We start from the raw sequence: 21,378 nt of genomic DNA, 5'->3' as shown, positions 1-21,378 counted from the left end.
AATGCAACTGGAGTACACAAAACCAGTGATACACAATGCAATTGCTGACCACCTGCTGACTGATGCCCCGCCAATCTCTGAGCATTAACCCCCAGGCAGCTTTCCCCCCAGTTCACAAAATGAGCATGACATCAGACAGTATGGAATATCCCTTTGGCCAGTTCAGGACAGCTGTCCTGGCTCCATGTTCTCCCCGCTTCTTTTACCCCCAGTCTACACACAGGTGAGAAGCCAAAACCTCCATGACTGAGTGTAAAGAGTGCACCAAAACAACGAAAACATCAGTGTGTCATCAACACAATTCTCATACTAAAGCCAAAACACAGCAGTGTACCAGCTATTAGGTAGAAAATTGACTTTATGACAGCCCAAATCAGGAGAAAATAGTACCTGGGGTGGTCAATCATACACTTTAAAAGGCAGCTGAGTCCTAGAATTCCATCATGTGGTTGAGAGGCCAGCAAAATTCAGATACTCTAGTTTCACTAGGTGTTTGCAGTTTAAAATTTTGCTCCAAACCAGAACAGCAGAATTCTTACCTTGAAAAAGCTGTGGAGAACGTTAATTTCAGGTTGATGGTAATAAGTGATTGGTTGATGAGCTTTCCAAATTTTTGTATTATTTTGCAATATATAATATAAAAGGAAATATTTTGAAACCAAAACTCATTTTGAGGCAAGAAATTGAAATGTTTAGCTTGGAAATGTCACAATGAGACATTCCCATACAGTTGGAACATCCCTCTACCACTTACTCTTTTTTAAATGACATTTTCAGTGCAACCAACACAAGTTTGCAAAGCATTTCAGTTTTGACAAGGTTGCATTTTCCAGTGGAAAGTCACCTTTTCAAAGGTCTTCAAACCAGTTCCACTGGGAACAGGTGTCACAGGATTGCAACAACCTTGCCTTTGAAAAACCCCTAAATTGCAAGCAGGATCCTGGAAGAGGGGATGGGTGTACAAGGCTTTAGGGGTCCCAGGGTGCCCCATGGTTATGAAGGTTGAGAACCTGCTGCTTGAATAACTTCTGGCTACCCATACCTCTTGTCTCCTGTTGAACTTGCAAGCTGAACAGGCAGTAGCAACTGTGCAGGACTGCACAGGGGAAAAACCCTCAGTAATGTGGCCATGGCTACATGTTCAACCCTGCAATGTCCTTCTCTACAGTCCAGGTTGAGAAGTGATGGAAAGAAGGATTATCCCAAGACTGGAGTAATGCCCAGTTCAGGATGGGAATCTTTAGCAAGCAAAGAATGTGGAGGTAGGATGAACAGTAACACATGCCCTTAAATTCCCTCAGGAGGCTGATTTTGGTCTGCTAATGTCCACTTGATGTGACTTGCAAAGGGGATGTGTCCCTCCAAAAACATGGAAGGTAAGTTTAAATTGGTAGGTTCACAATGAAATCAAAAGTACTCAACATTTTCAATGAATTAAAGAAAAATTATTAGTCCTCTGAGAAGTCAGTACTTTCTGAAATGCACAGCTAAAGAGAAATCTGATCTGATTTAACACAGTCCTAAATAAAGTTCTTTTTACTTTCCACCACTTCCGAATGACCAAACAGACAGACTAATACCAGAAACTCAAGCTGGGCACAAATGAGTTGGCCTTTTTTTTTCCCTTCCACTTTTCTCACAGGGAGTGCCATTTGAAATTATCTCCTTTCTTGTTAATTTAACGATTACCATCAGAAAGAGCCAGCGGCTGAAAAATTATAGTCAGTAATTATGATCTTGCAGACTCGCTCTGGGACTCGATGCAGGGAAAACATTGGATTGTGAGAATGAGGCTGTGCTCCTCGGCAGATGCACTTTTGTGGATGGAGCCTGGAGATTTTGTTGCCTCAGACCTTGGGGACCCAGCTTAAGAAGCCTTCAGGAGGAAGAGTCACTGCGAGATAGCAGGCACATCTTGAGCTGGACACCCCTAGAATACAGCCATGTGAAACCTTTAATCATCACTTGTGAAGAGTTGAGTGTTTTTTTAACCTGATAAACAAGAAGAATCACATATTCCTCCTCTGTGTGCGGATGTACCAGTTCAGGTAAATGGTAGATGGACCAGTTAATGTCTTTAGACACCATGTCAAATGATAAATATTTATCATGTTTCAGTATTAATTCTTGTGAAGACAAATACATATGTATGACACTGCAGAGGTAGAAACACACGATCAAAGCCAGCTAGATATTACAGTGTTTAGGAACTGGCTGCTGAATAAAGCTCAGCTTTCCAGTTATGCCCGTTGCCTGCCCACCTTTGGAGCCATATCGCCCCTCAGAGATGAGGGAATCCCCATCACTTCTGAGCGCTGCCATGACGGTTGTCGTGTAAGCCCGAAAACACCGAAGGCGGGACTCGGGTAGTGAGAAAAAGGGAAATAAAGTATGTCAAAACCCCGGTGTCCCACAGGAAATACTGGGACGGGGAACGGACGCCCCACGAGGGCAGCCACAGCAGCCAACATCGCGGCCCCCTAGATGCGCCAACCCCGCGGCCCCGGGGCGAGAGCGGAGCCGGTCCCCGCTGTCCCTACGCGGTGCGGGCGGGTGGCGGGGCCGGGCTGGGTCCCCGCGGCGGGGATGCGCCGTCCGCCCCCCCGGGCCGGAGGAGGCGCTGCCTTCCACATTGGCTGGGGGCCGGCGCGCCGCCTCCCCCGGCCCCGCTCCCCCGCGCCCGGCCGGGGAGCGCGGCGGCGGAGCGCCGGCAGGACGGGGCTCGCGGCCGGGCAGCGCCCACGGCCGGCGGGGCGCGGCGTGGGGCACGGCCCGAAACCGACCCGCTCTCCGCCGCCCGCCCCCGCGGTGTTCCCCGGTGTTCCCATGTCCCTCCCCCGGGGCGAAGTTTGGCCAGCGCCGCCTGTCCGCCCCGGTGCTGCCAGGGCCGGGACAAAAGGCACACGCTGACACGTGATGGGCGCCGGGCTTCATAAATGGGACCGGAGCGGGGCGGAAGGCGGGGGGGACGCAGCGGCGGCGTGTGCCGGAGCCACGCCGGGCGCCCGGCGGCTCCCGCGCTGCCTCCCCGCGCCGAGGCGGCGGCGGGCGGAGGCGGCGGAGGAGGGGGCAGGCGGGCGGCACATGGAGCGGCGGCGGCGGCAGGGCGGCGGAGCCCGGCGTGCCGCCTGAGCCGGGCGAGCGAGGGCGGCGGTGGTCGGAGAGGAGGCGCCGAGGGGAGGGAAGCGAAGAAGGGGAGGCAGCCGGGGGGAGAAGTCTCCCACCTCCGCCTTCCCCTCACCGGCACCGCCTCCTCGGCGCTCCCCAGTGCTGGGGTGCCCGGGTGGGGCGGCGCTCCTGCTCCCTGCCGGGGGTCGGCGCGGCCGGAGCAGGCGGGGAACGCGGCCGGTGCCGTGCGGAGGGTAAGGACGGCGCGGGCGGCGGGGGGGCAGGGGAGGGCGGCGGGTGCCCTCCGGTCGGGGGCCAGGGACCCTTCGTCCCCCTCAAAGTTTGTTGGCGGCGTGGGTGGGAGGGGGGGATTTCGGGGAATGACACCGCCTGCCCCGACGGCGGAGCGGGCGGAGGGGAGGCGGCTGCCTGCGGAGCATCCCTCCCCGTGATCCGCCGTTGCGTCCCGCGGCGATCGCGACCCACGCTGCGGCGGGGCCGGGGACCGCGCGGGTCTCGCCTGTGCCCCGGGCACGGCCCCGCGCCGCCGCCTCGGGCGGCTGGGGCGAGTTGGAGGTAGCCCGGGGGCCACCCGGGAAAAGCCCGGTGGTCCCGGGAGGTCCCGGCAGCGCACTTTGGCTTCGCGAGCCCGGCCGGAGGAAGGGGACCCGGCGGCCGAGGGGAGCCCGGCAGCGGGCGGGGGTGCGGGCGGCTGGTGGCGTTATGGTTAACACGCGTCTATTCTTCCTTCTGTGCGCGGAGCCGGTAGCCTCCCGGGCTCCCACAGGACCTTATCTGACACCGGAGGTTTTTCCTCTCGTCCTGACCCACTGGTGATTTACAGCGGGTGGTATTCAGACCGGCTTTCCTGTGCACTTTTCCTCTCAAAACTCTGTCTGTGATGCTGTAACCGAAATAAAAGGCGGTTCGCAATTTTGCGCGCACTGATGTTCCGTTAAAAAATGTCACTTAGTCGCTCAGCATCCTCAGAATATCAGTAGGGTTTGTTGGTTGGTTGGTTTGTTTTTGTCTGAAATTTGGAAGTCTGGGGGGAAAAGAGCTGAAAAAGAGTGAGCCTTTTAAACTTCACGCAGCGTTTGTCATGTGAAATCTTCATCTGTTGAGAAATAATTTTGAGTAACCAGATGGGCTTATTTCAAATGGGCATCTTTTTGTCTCAAAGACGTCTGCAAATCTCCATTGAGAATACCCCTGGATGAGGTATGTACCGAGCCTTTGGTAGGAGAGAGCTCATTACTGTGATTGCAGTTCGATTAAGTAAAATGGTGTCAGAAGATGAAGTCCATAGTTTTCCTTCTTTCTCTAAAATTGTTATCACTGTTATTTTCTATATGGCAGCAAATTATAACATTAGTAGTTTCGGCACATTTTTTTTTTCTTTCAGAAGATAAAGGCTCATATATAACATACGGCCAGATAACAAAATTCCCCTTGAGTATCTACTAGGGTTTAAAAAAAAAAAAACCAAAACAGTGTAGTTTTTTTAACCTGCTAAAGGTGTAGTAATTTTTTTTCCTTTTTTCTTAGATGCATCATGTTGTTTTCATTGTTATTGTTCACCCTTTCTTAAAGGAATATGGCATTCTCTGCTGGGGGTGGCTTTGCTGTTAAGGCGAAGAATCGGAGTGATACTGAATATGATGTTTAATAACAAAATGTACAGCATTGCTAAAATTACTTGGCTGTGCTTAATTATTTTCGTGTTACACCTCATATCAACCACCAGCATGTGGTTTTCTCAAGAAGAGAAAACCCTGTCACTATAGTAGGAATATTTATTATGCAGGCAATGTTTATTAAATCAGTCATAAAAGAAATGAACGTAACATCTTTAAGCAGTTCAGAAGATGAATGTGTAATTCTTGATTTGCTTGAGGTTAAAATTAGTTTTGTAGCAACGAGTAACAGCTTTGCTTTATTATCTGTTGGTCGTTGGAATAAGAGGCAGAACCATTTGAATAAAACCATTTTAAAGCAGAATTCATAAAAACAATAATTTTTTGACTGAGCCAGCAGGCACCTATTGCCAAAAAGGGAAAAAACAAAGTTGTCTAGGTAAAGAAATTGACTTATTTGCTGAGAATTTAGCTCGTTGACCATTCTGTGATACTTAAACTCACAGGAATGGATTCAAAATCCCTATAAAACTCAAGGTGAAGGTGGAAGCAGGTTATAGTATTGTGAGGATGAGCTGGTGGATGCCTTTGATCCTGGCTGTTGTTCTTTGATGAATGATGTGAGCTCAGTTGCATAAAGGACCCCGTAAAGGCTTTCATGCTCTGTTGAAGGACTGACAGGTCTTAGCCAATGCAAACCTCTCTTTAACTTCCCCCTATTACAAGTTTTTGATTGGGCAGCAGAAGTTTAGAAAGAAATAACTTTTTTTTTTCTTTCTCTTTGAAGTCATTTTTGACTTTCAGCCTTTAATGTGGCTGTCTCTAAATGCTTGCATCCCACTGGGAATTTTGGTGCTGAAAATGCTACGCACTAGAGAGGGAGAGCTGACATGGTTTTCTATTGAGTTGAGGTGAGGTAGGTGAGGAGACTAAGAATTGAAACTCATGTATTAATTTAGTATTGCCCAAGATTTTTATGAATACATTGCCATTCTTGATTCTGCAGGTCTCATGCACTGTCTTCCGCTCTCCTAGTTTCTCTTAATTCTCCATGGTTTAAAGAGAAATTACTGTAACTTCTCAAATGCAAACTTTGTGACCTCTCTAGTCATAATAGTCACCTACCTAGACATCTGCAGAATTCATTTTTTCTCAGTGCTGATTGTTCTTAATTTCTTTGAAAATGTCTATTTTATCTTTATTTGACAGTCCTCATGAAACAGTAAATTATTTTTTGCTGCAATTTCTGAAATAGTTTAGGCTATGTAACATGATGAATGTTCTACAAAACAACTCATTGACCATTTAGGTGAGAATCTGGAGATTCTTCTCTTCTCTGGCAGCAAATTCACAGTTCTGCTGATGGTTTAAAATTCATACTGTGGGCGACCCTAACACTGGGATTTGGCCAAGTTCAAAGCAGCTATGCAGATGGACACACAAGACAGAAGGCAGAGGGAAATAGACCCTTTTAACCATAACAAGGCTGCTCTTGTTTTCTTATCTACAGTGGAAATGCATGCAAGTCCCCTGTACCTAAAAGCAAGCTTGCAAATGTGCCAGAATAGACAGCAAGAGCATTTGTTATTAACCTAAAGTTAAAAATGTGGCAACCTGTCTTCTCAGTATTGCTCTGTATGTCTCCATTTCTAGACTGACACTGTACTGCTGCCAAAGTGCACATCCCATCACTGTTGGTGGGATAAGGTCTCCCCCCCCAAAACTCACACCCTTTGTGGTGTGGCTTTGTTAATGACTGCTGCAACCAGCTATGACCTGTCCTTTTGAAATGCCTATAAAGACTTATAAATCAATTTCTCGTTAGAAAGAACTTTCTTTTTTTCCCCCTTTTTCCCGAAGGTACCATTGTTGCCCGTGAAAAATGACTGGGTTTGCAGCATAAGGTTGGAGCACATTTAATTCTGCCATTTGTGCCTCATGCAGGGGCATTACGGTGATGCACACCTCAAGCTTAGTTCTGCCTCTCTTCAGTAGGAACATCCTTTCTTGGTGAAACTGGGCACATCCTAATCACAGACAAAATAGGTATTTCATTACAGTGTATGACAGTATGATGTTCAATTCTTGGCTGGACTGTTGGTGAAAGTGGATGTTCTATACAATTCAGATGTTGTATTGTTTGTGTAGATTTAGGCTAGATAGCATCAAACAGTGCCTCATCCTGTGTTGCCCTCTTTTATGGCAATTATGTATTCTTAAGAAAGATGTGTTTACTCACTGCAAAGTGAGCAGGAGCAGGTCTGTACTGTCAATTCCCTTTCAGCCCTCACTGGAGTAGTTTCCATCTTTCTGCATTTTGGGAAACATTTCAGAGTTTATGTTTAGGGTCTTGGAGGGCTCCCACCTTCCTGTTCCCCTGAGTATGTGAAACATGCTCTCAGAAATCACCGCTCTTAGTCAGTTGTACCTCTGTTGGAAGGAATGCAGTGCTGAAGTCCAGACTATGTACATGCCTGGAATGTTAGGTGACATATGTATATATACATGCAAAATAACTTTTGCAGGATCTCAGTGATAGATATATTATTTTTAGATTCTTGCTTTTAGCCAAAAAGGCTATGTATAAGGGGATTCAGAAGGATGTTCAGCAATCATCTTGTGTATATTTTTTGTACCTACACTTGTCTGCGTGTACTCTAGCACTCGAAATTTGAGTTTATGCATGACATACTGCAGGGTTTGTGAGACTTCAGTTCTTCCTCTAGGCATGTGGTTTTTTTTGTTTATGTCTATTTGTAAGCCTATGCATAGAAGTATACCTATATATATAAAGTCATAATTCATCCCTCAGTATATTTTAGCTATTTTTCCAAGTCTGATGTAATATTGGTTGGAGTCTCTCCACAATTTGTTGTTCTGCTACTTGGATATCAAATTCTACTGTAATTCTTTTTCACGTCTCCTCTTTCCTCCCTCTCTCCTTTTTTTATAAAAAGAAAAGCATCTGCATATTTCAAAGACATACACCATTGCCAAGCAATCTGGTGTAGTGGCTTAATATGCTGGCAAATAATTTCACAAGTTATTTGTGTGTGTGAAGGCAGTATATTTGAATATCATTATATTGTGAATGTAACTATGAAGACAGTTATCTGAGCTTATTTAAACTTAGGAAAGGCCAGACAGCTCCAGAAATGAAAAAGTGGTCTTCATTTTTTATTTGGGAGTGCATATTTTTGTCCTTTGCTAATGCTGGTGGCACGGGATATCGCAGTTGCCAAAAGCCTTTGTGTCCTAGCTTCTGAGCATTGCCAGTACTTGATGGCCTAGAAAAAGTCTGCAGGAGAGGCAGACTCTTGAAGACTGAGGTAGAAGGGATGTTGCTTTGCAATGTGTTGCTGGCCTTCTGTGCACTAACATTTGTCATTGACTGTGAACCTCTTTTTCATATTTGGTTTGTTTTTCCACCGTATGGGTCACTCAATGGCTCCATCTGAGCACTCTCTTCCTTTCCACCTTTGAAGTCCTTATCCTGTATGTCATTTTCCAGATCAAAGCAGTTTGATTTTTGTTAATGTCCCTGGCCAAATTTACTCAGCTAACCTGAGTGTCCCCAGCCTGGTCCCAACTGTCAATGCATGCCATGCTGTCCTTTTCTCTGACCTTACTTAGGACAGCTTCTCACAGCCCTTTGCATCTTTCTTCATCATTTGAATACAGATCAGAAATGGACTTTCAAAAGAGCAAGTCATTGCCTGCAGAGTGAGCAGTGGATCTGTTCTTTCTTTATGGTGAGATCTGAAAAATCCCACTAGCTTTATCTTTCAGCTTATGGAGGAGTCTCTGAAGTTCGCACAGCTCAGAAGAGGAGGAAGGTTTTCTCTCGTGTGAATTTTCTTCTCCACCTGATCTGCTTTCCTCCAGCCTATCACAAAGGCAATTCTTCTCTTTCTCTAAAATCTGTTGCCCTGCCTCACTGAGGCACTTCCACTTGGGTCTTCCTTTCTTACCTTTCTCTACTTTGCTCCTTTCTTGCCTGGAGATTTCTTATTCCCAATATAAGGACAGTAGTTATCTTTCCTCTCTCCTAGCAATCCTTACCACACCAATAACTTAACCCACATGACCATTGCTAATCCTTACCACACCAATAACTTAACCCACATGACCATTGCTCTCGGCATCTCCTTGCTATCTCATGATTTCTTTAATTAAAACTCATACAGTTTGTTGAGGGGGGATGAGAAGGCACACATATACTCTGTGCAGTTTATGAGAATTCTCCCTGGAGCCTGATGTTTTTGCTATCTTTGTGTCTCTAAATCTTACTCTTTTAATAAAGTTCACTAATATTTTCTGCTCCAACAAATTTGTGACCTTCTGTGTTTTGTTCTGCCCATTGCATGGAAACTATTTTCTAGGAGTGATTCTCTCCCTCTCTCTCTCTTTTCTTCCTATTAAATACGTTTTTTCTCCAGTTTGTTCCTCTAGACATTACGTTCTTCTGGAGACCTTTAGCATTTAGCATCCAATGGAACCTGGTCTTTTATGTCCTGCTCTGTTGTTTCAAATTACTTCTCTCCCTTAAACTACACGTTATGTACTAAGCTGCCATTTCTTCTAGGTACTTCCAGGAGACTGAGTGTTAACCCCTTATCTCTTTTGCACCTGGCTGGGCTTCTCTGTCCCCCATTTAACATTTATGTCAATTCTGCTCATCAATAAGTGCCTACTCCTTTTGGCATTAGAAAATGGCTAGAGGAGAGGCTGGAAATGACAGGATTTCTGTCAGAATTTTAAAATCCAAGATGTTCTCTTTTGTGAAAAACTTAGAGAGTTCAAAATTAACCAGCTTCCATTCTAGTTCTCTTTCATTTTCGTTAAAATGTAAGTACCATGGCATTGTATCAAACTTTTCATATTATCTGTTCATTCTGCTTTATTGGTAAAGAATAAAAAATCCTTTATTGGGAAACCAGTCCCTAAACTGGAGCTGATTTTAAGCAAGTAACAAGGTCACGATTGCTTCATCTGTTTCCTTTCATCTGAGTCTTTCATACTTCAGCAAGATTCCTCATCCTCTTTCAAAATTCTATCTTTAGATGAAATTAAGACAAATGTGAAGTAAACTGTGAAAGATCTTTACATCTACAGTTTTGCAATAGCCACCTCTACCTTCCATCCCTTCTTCCAAAAGTTGGGCAGAGCAGGTAGCTCTAGTTTCCTGTCAATATGACTCTGATATTCCCTTTGGCTGGTTTGTGACTTCAGTACTTCATCTTGTCTACACCTTGGTAGGCAATGTGTTGTATAAAGGGGTTATGTTTTACAAGCTGAGGAGTTTTGGGTGACCTCAGGAGTTCTAGAGATTTTTCACAGGCAGACAGGGCAGCTGCCCCCGCTCTTCCTCCTCTGCATCTCTGTGGGATGCAGGAGGCGCATCCTCGGTTTGCTTAATTCAGACGAAGGGCTTCAAGCTATGCCTCTTATCAGGCATGCACCCTGCCTCTTGGATTATCACTAGGTGTCTTTATTTCTAGATGTTTAGCTCTCAATCCAACATGGAACAACTCGAGCAGCTCAGAGATGGGCATAGAGGTTGCCAGCATGCTCACCTGGCTCACAGAGAGCAAAGTTTTGGTCCTTCCCCCACACCAGAAGGAGCAGGACTTCAGCCTTGCTTTCAAACCTCTATGATATTAGACACTTTTGAACCTCTATGGTATTAAATATGCTCTGGCTGTTTGGGATGTAAGGTGCAGCCTCCTTTTCTCTGTACCTGCAAATCACCTGGCTAAAACTGGTACACGCATCTTGCCAACTTTGGAGGGAGGAAATAATACTATTCCTTTAAAAATATTGTCTATCACTGATTAACACCCTGTTTTCCCCCTTGTTTTGTTTTTGTTCAGGTTGTCAGCTGCTGGATGCTGGGGGGTGTCACATAGGAGCTATTTGCCCACAAACTGGAACAGTCCAGCCCTTATCCTGCTAGTGTGCAAACGGTATGTTAATTAACACAAATAACCATGTAGCTGTGCCTTCTTGCTAATTAAGGTTCAACTTGCCAAAGATATGATCATGTTACATAAGAACAAAATTGGGTTCATTACTTGCATGCCCTAGTTTACCCCATAGCTGATAGTGCCTTGCTATATCTAGAAGATAACATCCCTAATTTGCTCCTCTCCTAGTGTCTGTGCTCCTTCCCGATCCCTCGCACAGAGAAAATTCTGACTGAAATGAATGCAAGTTTTCCTGAATTAGGAGTGACAGCATATTTGCCATTTTTAGCCTAGGAGTAGCACAGTTTTGGAGATGGAGTAGTAAACCAGTAAATAGGATAGGGGTAACATTGCCTTCGCCTTCTTCTCAACATGTGTTTTTTCCTTACTTGGTGTTACTGAGTCTGAGAGTGCCATTTCTCAGTCTGCACATTTCTTTCTCTAAGGCTTGGAAACCTTGTTCTGTCCTCGAAGCTGTATTGTCCATCACCATATGGGATAAGGTAATTATTAGCCATATAAATTTTCATTTTATAGGACAGTTCTAATTCTAGAGGCCAACAGTTACCATGGTAGATCTCATTTCTCTCGCAGTTTTACAGCTGACTGCATATGAGTGTAAATTATTGCGGTTTCTCCTGTGGTAATACTTTGTGGACCCAGTTTGAGAGGAGTCCCAGTTATTGGGCACTATGTAAACTTATCAGAAGATAATGCTCTTCTCTGAATGACTTAGAACCTTATAAGGTATAATAAACAAGGAGAGTGCATTTGTATATTTTTGATGCATTCAGAAGTTGATTGAATTCTTCCTACTTGTCCTTTAGCCTGTCCTTAATTAACCATGATTATCGTAGAAGAAATGGATAGACATGGAGATCAAAATATTTTCTAAAATGGAAGCCAAAAAGATTTGATTGTGGATTTCCCTTTCTTGTTTTGATTCCTTTTTTTGCAATGTCAACATTTTTGCAGCTATCAGTATCATCATTGTATTGCTCATTATTACTTCCGAGGAAGAGCATAAATACTCACTCCTTCTATTCAGGCTATTAAAATTGCTTTATCAATCATCCTGTTTTGAAAATTGTGACAAGTTCAGCTCTTTTTGTAGACAATGGTAAAAACTTTTCAGCTCTCCTTCTACCCCAGAACAGCAGAAGATAGGTAATAGCATTTTAATGAAGTCATGTTCTTGTTCCCCAAGTGAACTGGTGTTGTGGACCAACAGGAAGTCCAAAGGAGGTATAATTCTCCCTGTTGTCCTTGATGATGAGTCACCAGCCTCTAATGTACTATATATATTTTTTATTTTACCTGAAGGGTATTTATATTCTGATACCTGAGCATCTTTTAGGGCTATATGAAACCACACAGTGGAGGGCACTAGTAAGGCTTGCCCCCTCAACTCTTCACTAATTCTTTCACTTTCAACGCAGAGCCTTACAAAATTGTGTCTCCAACCTTCAGGTGATGTTTACCACCTCGTGTGTTTGATCCCTAGTAAAGTAGGCAGGGAAAAAGGGCCGAAGGAGGTAGAATGCTCGTGTCGCTGCAGACGCTAAGCCGGGAGTTTGTCAAAGCCACTCCACCTAGTGGCTGTCACTTCACACCGCTGGGCTGGCAGTGCCCATCAACAGCTGCCGGGTGATGGGAGAAGGGTCTAAAGAGGTGCTCAGCTATGATTGTTCTGCTCTGGTCTTCAAGATAAAAGATCCTTAAACTTCTTCTCTGTTGTTTAATTCTTATCCGTAATCATCATTCAGTACTTGCTGTGAATTGCTGCCGGCAGTTGTGGAAATACACGAAAAATTTTGAGTGCCAGCGTTGGTGCAGCCTCTCCTTCATATTTAATCAATGTTTCAGTCTTTTAAAAGCTGTCTTAAAATGAGTGATGTCATAGAGGTCATTTGTGGAAGGAGTGAAGCTGAGAGCTTTGAAAACTCAAAGAAGTTGGAAGAGTAGATTCTGGCAGGGCAGGAGAGTTCTTGGCAGAACAGGGAGGCTCTCCCTTACTGCCATTCTGCCCATGAGGGAAACTTTCTGCAGCACACAGCTGTCACTCCAGCCCCAGAGAGAGAGGATGAACTTGTGTGGAGGACACTTCTTCCCTGTGGAAGCTCTGAGAAGCCAGAGGGACTCCTGGAATATTTGATGTGGAAATGGTCACGGCTCTTGGGCAGGATGGGTTTGGATTGTGTTGAAGCCAGCTGCAAAGAGCAGTGTGGCTGCATGGTGTGGGGTGTCTGTTTCCATGGGTGCTGCCTGCTCACCACTCCAGGTTTGGACAGAAATGCTCAGAGCCAAAATATGTGTGGCACTGGCATTGCTTCTGTCACTGTCTTTTCTTTCTATGTCAAATTGTGCAGCACCTGTGTCCTGATATCTGCAGTGCCAAAGATCCAGTCTTGTTTTCACCAGACAGCTATGGAAAACCTTGGTGATCTCTTCAGTGCATTTTAGTAGTGAGTTTATACTGGAATAAGCTAGTATCTATATTAAAATAAATGAATTTCCTGTAAAGTGTAATTCCAGATCAGGCAAATGGTTGTTTTACTGCAACTTTAATAAAAATCAGCTGCAGCTTGAATAGGTGCATGCACACATACTGGTAGAAATTTCCAATTAGGATATTCCCAGCAGCAAACAAAACCAAAATTAATGTTAGCAGCATCCCCCAAAGCCTAAACTACACTACTAATGAACTCCCAAGTACTCTCAAAGAAAACTCTCTTTGCAGACACAATAAGGTGAAAATTACTGTAATAATCTCAATGTAAAAATACAGAGGGAAAAAAAAATCATTGACATTCAAAGTAAGACTTGCCTCTCCTGATCCCATTAACCATGTTGTTAGCATAGCATATGCATGCATAGTGATATTGTCACATAACTCACTGCCACCTTCAAAAGAGCACACAAGAATTCGTGTTCTTTCATTTGTATTTCAAATAAAAGTATGGGTTGCATGGCACCTAATTCTGAGAAAGTCTGTACTTGACATGACTCCAGCAGGGATCAGCTACCTCATAACAATTTGTTTGTCTGTCTAGCAGAAGTGCTCAGTTGAATACAATTTATGAAGCTTTCTTCAGACATAATCTTCTCGACATGGGGCTGTGGCTTTACTCATTAAAATGGTTCCCTTCTGTCAAAAATAAGCTTGAACAGCAGAGGATACCACAGCACTCTTTCCATATTTATAAAACTATTTTTTTATTTAATATTTTTTGGTAGTTTTCAAATTAATAACGCAGTCTTCACTTCTGGTTGTAAAATGGTGTTACAATGTCAAACTTGAGGTTGCCAGGCTTTGCCCAAAGCAGATTTATCAGCAGAGTCATCTTTGCAGCGTGTAACATCTGCAAATTCTGTAGGAACAGCTATAAAACAGAAGAGTACCTTCCATATTAGATGATTGCTGTTCATTTTTAATGTATGCTTCAGTGACATTTCCCTCCCTCACTGCTCACGCCCTCAAAATTAAATTCCTTAATACTGTCTGTCTGTCTAATAATTGTTATTTGCTGAGCAAACTGTGTCTGCAAAAGCTGACTCAGCCAGTATATTTTGTGTGTTGTGACTATCCTGGTAAGGGTTGTTTGTACTCATTTGCAGCATTGGAGTTGCAGTGTCTTCTGAAGGTCTAAGTTCATATATTCCTTTAATACTCAATGTCCAGGCCTGCTTAATAAAAGGCAAAACTTAAAAGAGCTATGGAAAAGTCTTGAGTGTTCACATGCTATAAGGGCAGTATAAATATATCATCAGCCAAGTGATCTCTGCTTCTTTGGAAATGCTCATGATTTCACATATTTTTGAGTACTGCTATTGTTGTAGAGAGGCATTCTTTTCTTCTTTCCTATAGTTTTCATGGGAAAAGAGAACAGTGGTACCTACTGTGCATGTCTTCTCTCAAGGAGTTGAAGTGATCAGTACTCTGATTTTGTACTAAATAAACTCTTGTAGCCTTTCTGACTGTTGACTGTCAGTTGTATAAAGTGAACAGGTTAAGTTAGTACAAGGCATCTAGAATTTCTTGAGTGCACTTTCTTCCCTACTAAAAGCAAGAAGAAGCTTGGTTTGAATCATCCTGTTGCTGATTAATCATTGAGATATCCCATAGCAGATGTAGAATATTTGTAGCAAACAAAAGGAGTGATTCTGGCTCTTATTTGTATTCAGATCAGTCTCATCCATTGAGGTGGTGGAAGGGGGCCCTAAAGCAGATGTTCAGTCCATATTCAAGGCATTTTCTATCAGCAAAGTAATGTAAAGGAGTACAGCATAACAAGAGCTGTAAGACTTGTCTTATATGTTGATGCATGCTCAGGTGCTGATGGGGTCCTCTCCCAAGGGAACCCTGACGAGGAGTTGTTCCCCACAACTAGTCACCATCCGTGATTAAAGGCTGTACTTGACATTTCTCAGAGACCACTGGCTACTTGGGGACCTTCTGCTGGGTCCAGCCAGTTCTGGAGGAGACAGAATGTTTTTGAGGATGTCCCCAGGGGTACAAGTTACAGTACAATGCTTCTTGTAGAAGCAGTAGCTCCTGGTTCCTTTTGCCTGGAATTTTGGCCACTGCTTAAATTTTGTGCCATGTTTATCTAGGCAAACTTGAACTGTCCTGACTGAGGCATCTGGTGTGTACAGAGCAGATCACTGATTGTCTCACTCTCTTAGCACGGCTGTCACCTTTCCTAAAACTGTGGACAGAACTGGGTAACAGCTGGGTAACCCACCTTCCTCATATTGCACAAACATCCCAGTACCTTAGTTTGCTTAGCAGAAGGAAGGAATAGAGTATTCTTTGTATATGAGTGTAATGAAGCTATATATTTATTGATCGAACACCTTGCTAATAAATTTGCAGTAGCAAATTCAGGATGTTAATAGACCTCAGATTGCCATAGCAGGATAATAAGAATATAGAGGCATACTGGGTTAACTGTGAAATCTGGAGTGCATGGCTCCGTCCCTGTCGCCTCTCTGTTGTCAATTTTTCAAAACCCTCTGTGCCTTTTGAAAGAAAAACAAAGGTGGTGACTCAGTTTAGTGCTGCTCCTGCAGCGGCTCTTGATATTATCTAAATGAAGCAAGCCCAAGGAGTACTGGTCTGCAAGGTGCTTTGCAATCAGAAGCTGAGAAAAATATCTTTCTGGTGGAGCAGCTCGTAAGGTTTTGATGAGAAATGAAAATTTCTTTCCTGTGAAACACTCAATTCCCTGTGCCTCTGTTTTTCATGTCGCTTCTTAGTGTAACTCAGTTTTAGTGAAATCTAGGTGATTTCTCTCTAAGTGCTCAACCCACCCTGATTTCCCACAGTGGCAAAGTTAGACCTGCACTGAATACCAGAGAAGGGTTGATTTTGTTTGACACAGTTCAGCTAAGTTGTCCGTGGAGTTTGCCTCCCTGTTTATGTTAATGAAGTCTGATCTTTTCCCCATATAGGACTTCCTCCGATGCATTTTTCCATCCCCCAAGTATCTCTGAAACCAACAAGACTGGGGTTATGAAGTCAATTCTAGATGGCCTCGCAGATACAACTTTCCGAACAATCACGACAGATCTCCTTTACGTGGGCTCCAACGATATCCAGTACGAAGACATGAAGGGTGACATGGCATCCAAGCTGGGGTACTACCCCCAGAAGTTCCCCCTTTCTTCCTTCAGGGGTGATCCTTTCCAAGAAAAAATGACTGGAGGAGATGATTCTCTGTTGAGCATTATTCCCTCAGAGCAGGTCAACATCACAGAGTTTTACAACAAGTCCCTGTCCACTTTTAAGGATAATGAGGAGAATATACAGTGCGGGGAGAACTTCATGGATATGGAGTGTTTTATGATCCTGAATCCCAGCCAGCAGCTGGCCATCGCCGTGCTGTCGCTCACCCTGGGCACCTTCACAGTCCTAGAGAACCTCCTCGTCCTGTGCGTCATCATCCACTCCCGAAGCCTCCGGTGTAGACCCTCCTACCATTTCATCGGCAGCCTGGCTGTGGCCGACCTCCTGGGCAGCGTGATTTTTGTCTACAGTTTTGTGGATTTTCATGTTTTCCACCGGAAGGATAGCCCCAACGTCTTCTTGTTCAAACTGGGTGGAGTTACAGCCTCCTTCACCGCCTCTGTGGGTAGCCTTTTCCTCACGGCAATAGACCGCTACATCTCTATACACAGGCCGCTAGCTTATAAAAGGATTGTTACCCGACCAAAGGCTGTCGTAGCATTTTGTGTGATGTGGACCATCGCTATCGTAATAGCCGTTCTTCCTCTGCTCGGCTGGAACTGCAAAAAGCTCAACTCCGTTTGTTCGGACATATTCCCTCTCATCGATGAGACGTACCTGATGTTCTGGATCGGGGTCACCAGCGTCCTCTTGTTGTTCATTGTCTATGCCTACATGTACATTCTGTGGAAGGCTCACAGCCACGCTGTTCGCATGTTGCAGCGAGGCACGCAGAAAAGCATAATCATTCAGTCGACAGAGGATGGTAAGGTACAGATCACTAGGCCCGATCAAACTCGTATGGACATCAGGTTAGCCAAAACCTTGGTCCTTATCCTAGTTGTTTTAATCATATGCTGGGGCCCTCTCCTCGCCATCATGGTGTACGATGTCTTTGGGAAAATGAACAAGCTCATCAAGACTATCTTTGCCTTCTGTAGCATGCTCTGTTTGCTGAATTCAACAGTGAATCCCATCATCTACGCTCTGAGGAGCAAGGACTTGCGACACGCCTTCCGCAGCATGTTCCCCACCTGCGAAGGGACGGCGCAGCCCCTGGATAACAGCATGGAGTCTGACTGCCAGCACAAACACGCCAACAACGCGGGGAACGTGCACAGGGCTGCCGAGAGCTGCATTAAGAGCACAGTTAAGATTGCCAAAGTTACCATGTCTGTCTCCACAGACACAACTGCTGAAGCATTGTAAGTCAGAGACTTCTCAGCGTTGTGAAAAAAAAGGAGTTTAAGTTTAAAAAAAAAAAAAATTAAAAAATCAACAACAAAGAAAACCAAACCCATGGCTTAACGTGTTTGTACACTCCTGTAATATTTTTTGGTTTGTCATTGTAAACTGAGCGATGATTGTGTTAAGAGCATTACCATCAGCCAGTTCTTCAAGTTTTACAATTAGGGATTCTAGCTAAATTTTCACAAGTTTTTCTCAAAAGGTGTTTACTGAATAATAATGTTTCCTGAAAGAGGACAGAGAAAATACCAGATTAGCAATCGTTCCTTTGGGGGTGTGAAGAAGAATTGTGAAACCTAATTGAAAAATAACACATCCTAAACCAATACCATCAAATGAGAAAAAAAGCCTTGTAATCATGCTGTTCATTTCAATGTGAAATGTATTTCATGTCTGTAAGTAATAGGAGTTTCTGAATTTTTCCAAAAGCAGCAGTGCTGAGTTTAGAGGTTTTGTAAAACGTGTCGTGTCCCGTGAAATCTGTGCTGTTTTATTATGTGTTATTGATATTTGTCTGATTAAACAAAGTGATAAGGTAGAATTCCGTGGAAATAACGTGAAACGTGATATGTAAACCCCATTGAAAACACTTACTGTATTTGAAGAATTCCTATGAGACATTTTGGAAATTTTACACTTCTAGTGGTCTTCTGTGGACTTAGAGGAGAGGCTTTGTGTTCTTCTACTAAAATTATTTTCCCACTACCTTTTACTTTCATATGCATATGAGACTAACAGCAACAGAGGAATAGAGGAGGAATGTGAGAAAGGAATGCACTGGTTCAGACTTTTAAATACCACTGCGTTTATACAGAAGCATTATTTTTGGTTGCACAGACTACTGCCCTGCTCTTGGGCGTTGCCTGAATACAAGTACTGAAAAGCAAAGGTCCCGGATACTGGGCTCCTTTAATGGGCATCTGGTTTTAAGCCATGTGCTGGTGTTGGACCACTGAAGACAGCATGTGTCAGACTCAATGTGCGATGTTATCACTGTGCAGTCAATGTATACTTGAAGTGTGTCACATTCCTGTATCCCAGGTCTAAGCAGATTCAGAGCCTGAGATGGCAAAACTCTCGTCTTCACTAAAAGAGGAGGAAATATTGTCAGACTTAGACATTTTCTTATTGTGTGAGCGTGTATATAAATAAATATCTCTCTGTGTGTACGTGTGTGTGCGTGTGTGTGTGTGTGTAAGTATTCTAACCAGTGTGAGTCATGGTAGCATAGCTAAGATAGGACACTATGACCAAATGTAACTGTATTTCTTGTTGCACGCTTTGCACACGAATTCTGTTTCTAAAATTGAGTTCTTCCAATTGATTACTGGTGAAAGAACTGTATTAAGAACATCTCGATCCACGCCAAAGCGTGTATCTATGTGCTAGAGGAAGCAACCTTTCAGTTGCATTTAAGAATAAAGGGAAACAAGAGGTAGAGAGCATGGAATGGTCCCGCACTGACAAATGCTGCAGCTATTGATGGTGTTCCTGAAGACTGAGAAAGCCAGGAGTAAATTGTAGTTTGTTTTAAGGTTGTGAGCATTCAAATCTGATAGCTTGCATTGAGGTGTGTCTCTCTGAAACCACTGACAAGGTTTGACTCTACCAGGAGGAAGTTACTGAAGGGAAATAGTGACTCTGTTCCATGGTGGGACAGTTTCTGCAGCCTGGGACTGTCACAAGGAGCATGCTACCAGATAGGCTTTGCAGCATGGATATTCTGTGATTCTTTTGTGAGTCATAAGGTCTGGGATCCTCTACACTGCTGCCTTGGTTTTTCAGACTGTTTCCTCACCCTGCTGTCTGATTTCTACCAAAATAGCTGAAAGCGCAGCTTAGTCCTTTAGCTGCCTGGCACTTACTGCAGCAGGAGTGACCTTCTCCATGGCACTGGGCAAGTGAAGCCAAATCCAGACTGCCCTGCCACCCATCCTTGTGCTTAAGTAGGGAGAGAGAGGGGGTGACAGTCCTGGGTCTCTGGCTCCCTTAGTGCAGGCCAGAGCAGCCAGCTGAACAAACACCCAGCTCCTTTCAGCCAGTGGCTCTGTGGGGTGCACATGGCTCCAAGTTTAGGCTTGGTGAGGGATGGCATGTTTTAAAGATAAGGTTGGACCAGGTGAGGTGCTGAGCAACAGCTGGAAGAGACAGAGGTACTTTCCTCCTCCACACACCTCCCCCACGGCTTACCTGTGTGATGGGACAGGGCACCACTGTGCTCTCAAGGGGCCCACTGCAGTCAGCCAAAACCAGTGGATTGCAGAGGATTCCCAGAGGATGTCAAGTCCTCCTGAAAGATCTAGTCCATCCTAAAGCAGTCCTCTTGGAGGAGTGGGGGAAAGCCCATTGGAAATGTTAAGGGTATTTTAAGAGCCATTTTTGAAACTGTCTTCTTGTGAATTAAATGCAAACTTTGTGGAATTTTGTTGTGCATTCAAGTTCTAAATTTTACGATAAATCATGGGACAATGGGGCTGTCTTGGCACTTAACTTGGTGCTTACTGATATAATAAGAAATAGCATCCTGTGAAATGTTATCGTCTATCATCAGTATCTTCATTTGCATAATGAGTTTTTCTAAAGCTCTGGGAACTGCATCGGTTCACTCTAGAACCATTTATTAAAGAGTTGGCAACAATTTCCTTACATGTTGCACACTAAGTAGAACTATTCTTTCATTAGAAAAATCTTCTGCCGTTCCGAGATAAGCTGTAGTTATACTTCAGCTTTAGGTATTCCTAATTTGCAGTTGGCTACCTTCACTTAGTGATAGCACAGCCAAACAATACTGTGTTCCACAGCCACCCACACCATCATCATCATCAATCATCATCATCATCATCATCCACCCACCACCTCTAGTTGCAGTTACATGTGTGTACCACCTCCAAGTGTCACGTATCTATCAAGAAGACCATCTATGTCACACGTGTGCAGAGTTAGATTCTCGACAGTCTAATTGTATATTTGTATGATACAATCTCCTCAGTGCTGTGCAATCACTATCCACATCTTGCACTGGCCTTTTGATGAAAATTTTAGTGTGTCTGTTGTGAGATAGACAGCGCCTTCTACCTGCTGTTATTGGGCTGAATGTATGTAAATAAGTGATTTAAAAAAAAAGAAAAAGTCATCTGTGCAAGCAGTGGCCTAAAAAGTCTGTAATTGTGGACTAGGAAAATTGTTGAAGTTGCTGTGACATCTCAAATACTACCTTTGAATAAACTGTTTACAGGGTCTCTTGGGATGCTGTTTCACAGTGAAAGGAAAATTTTTCCTTGTGATAATATGAGGTAAAGAAATCAGATTACCTGAGATTTTTATTTCCAGTGTTTCGAAGTGGAGAACATAACTCTTGATTGTCTGTAAACCTAACATTATTACTTCCTCTTAGAAGAATATTGTATCATTAGATGTTTGTTTGAGCTGGTAACATTCTTGCAAATGTTGCAATATTTTTCATTAGCAACCTGTATAATAGTTTGTACACAAGTACTGTTCAGATTGTCATGAAAAGTAGCTTTGACCATTTACTTACCAGTAGCAGAATAGTATTTCTGTAAGATTTCCAGTGTATTCCAACCATATCATATTTTATTTCTATAATGTAATTAAACTGTTATTTATTCAAGGAGAAAAAGTATTCCTCTGCTTTTTTTGTTTTCCAAATTTTGAGATAACTGAGGAAGCC

At 43.8% G+C, this 21,378-nt stretch overlaps 1 protein-coding gene across 1 annotated transcript; it reads left to right on the top strand.

The window, feature by feature from the left end:
• Positions 1-16,211: 16,211 nt before the first annotated feature.
• On the top strand, positions 16,212-17,725 carry CNR1 (cannabinoid receptor 1). The gene has a single exon (XM_084203668.1). The coding sequence runs from the start codon at positions 16,227-16,229 to the stop codon at positions 17,646-17,648; it is 1,422 nt and encodes a 473-aa protein (XP_084059794.1). The 5' UTR covers positions 16,212-16,226; the 3' UTR covers positions 17,649-17,725.
• The last annotated feature ends 3,653 nt before the right edge of the window (positions 17,726-21,378 follow it).

This window comes from Fringilla coelebs, assembly GCF_963513975.1.
Source record: "Fringilla coelebs genome assembly, chromosome: 3".
NCBI classification, from domain to species: Eukaryota; Metazoa; Chordata; class Aves; order Passeriformes; family Fringillidae; genus Fringilla; species Fringilla coelebs.
Note: the sequence above shows the minus strand (reverse complement) of the source record. Positions and strands in the feature narration are given on the sequence as shown.

Coding starts and splice junctions, on each gene's coding strand:
- CNR1 (XM_084203668.1), top strand. CDS start 16,227: ATGAAGTCAATTCTAGATGGCCTCGCAGATACAACTTTCCGAACAATC.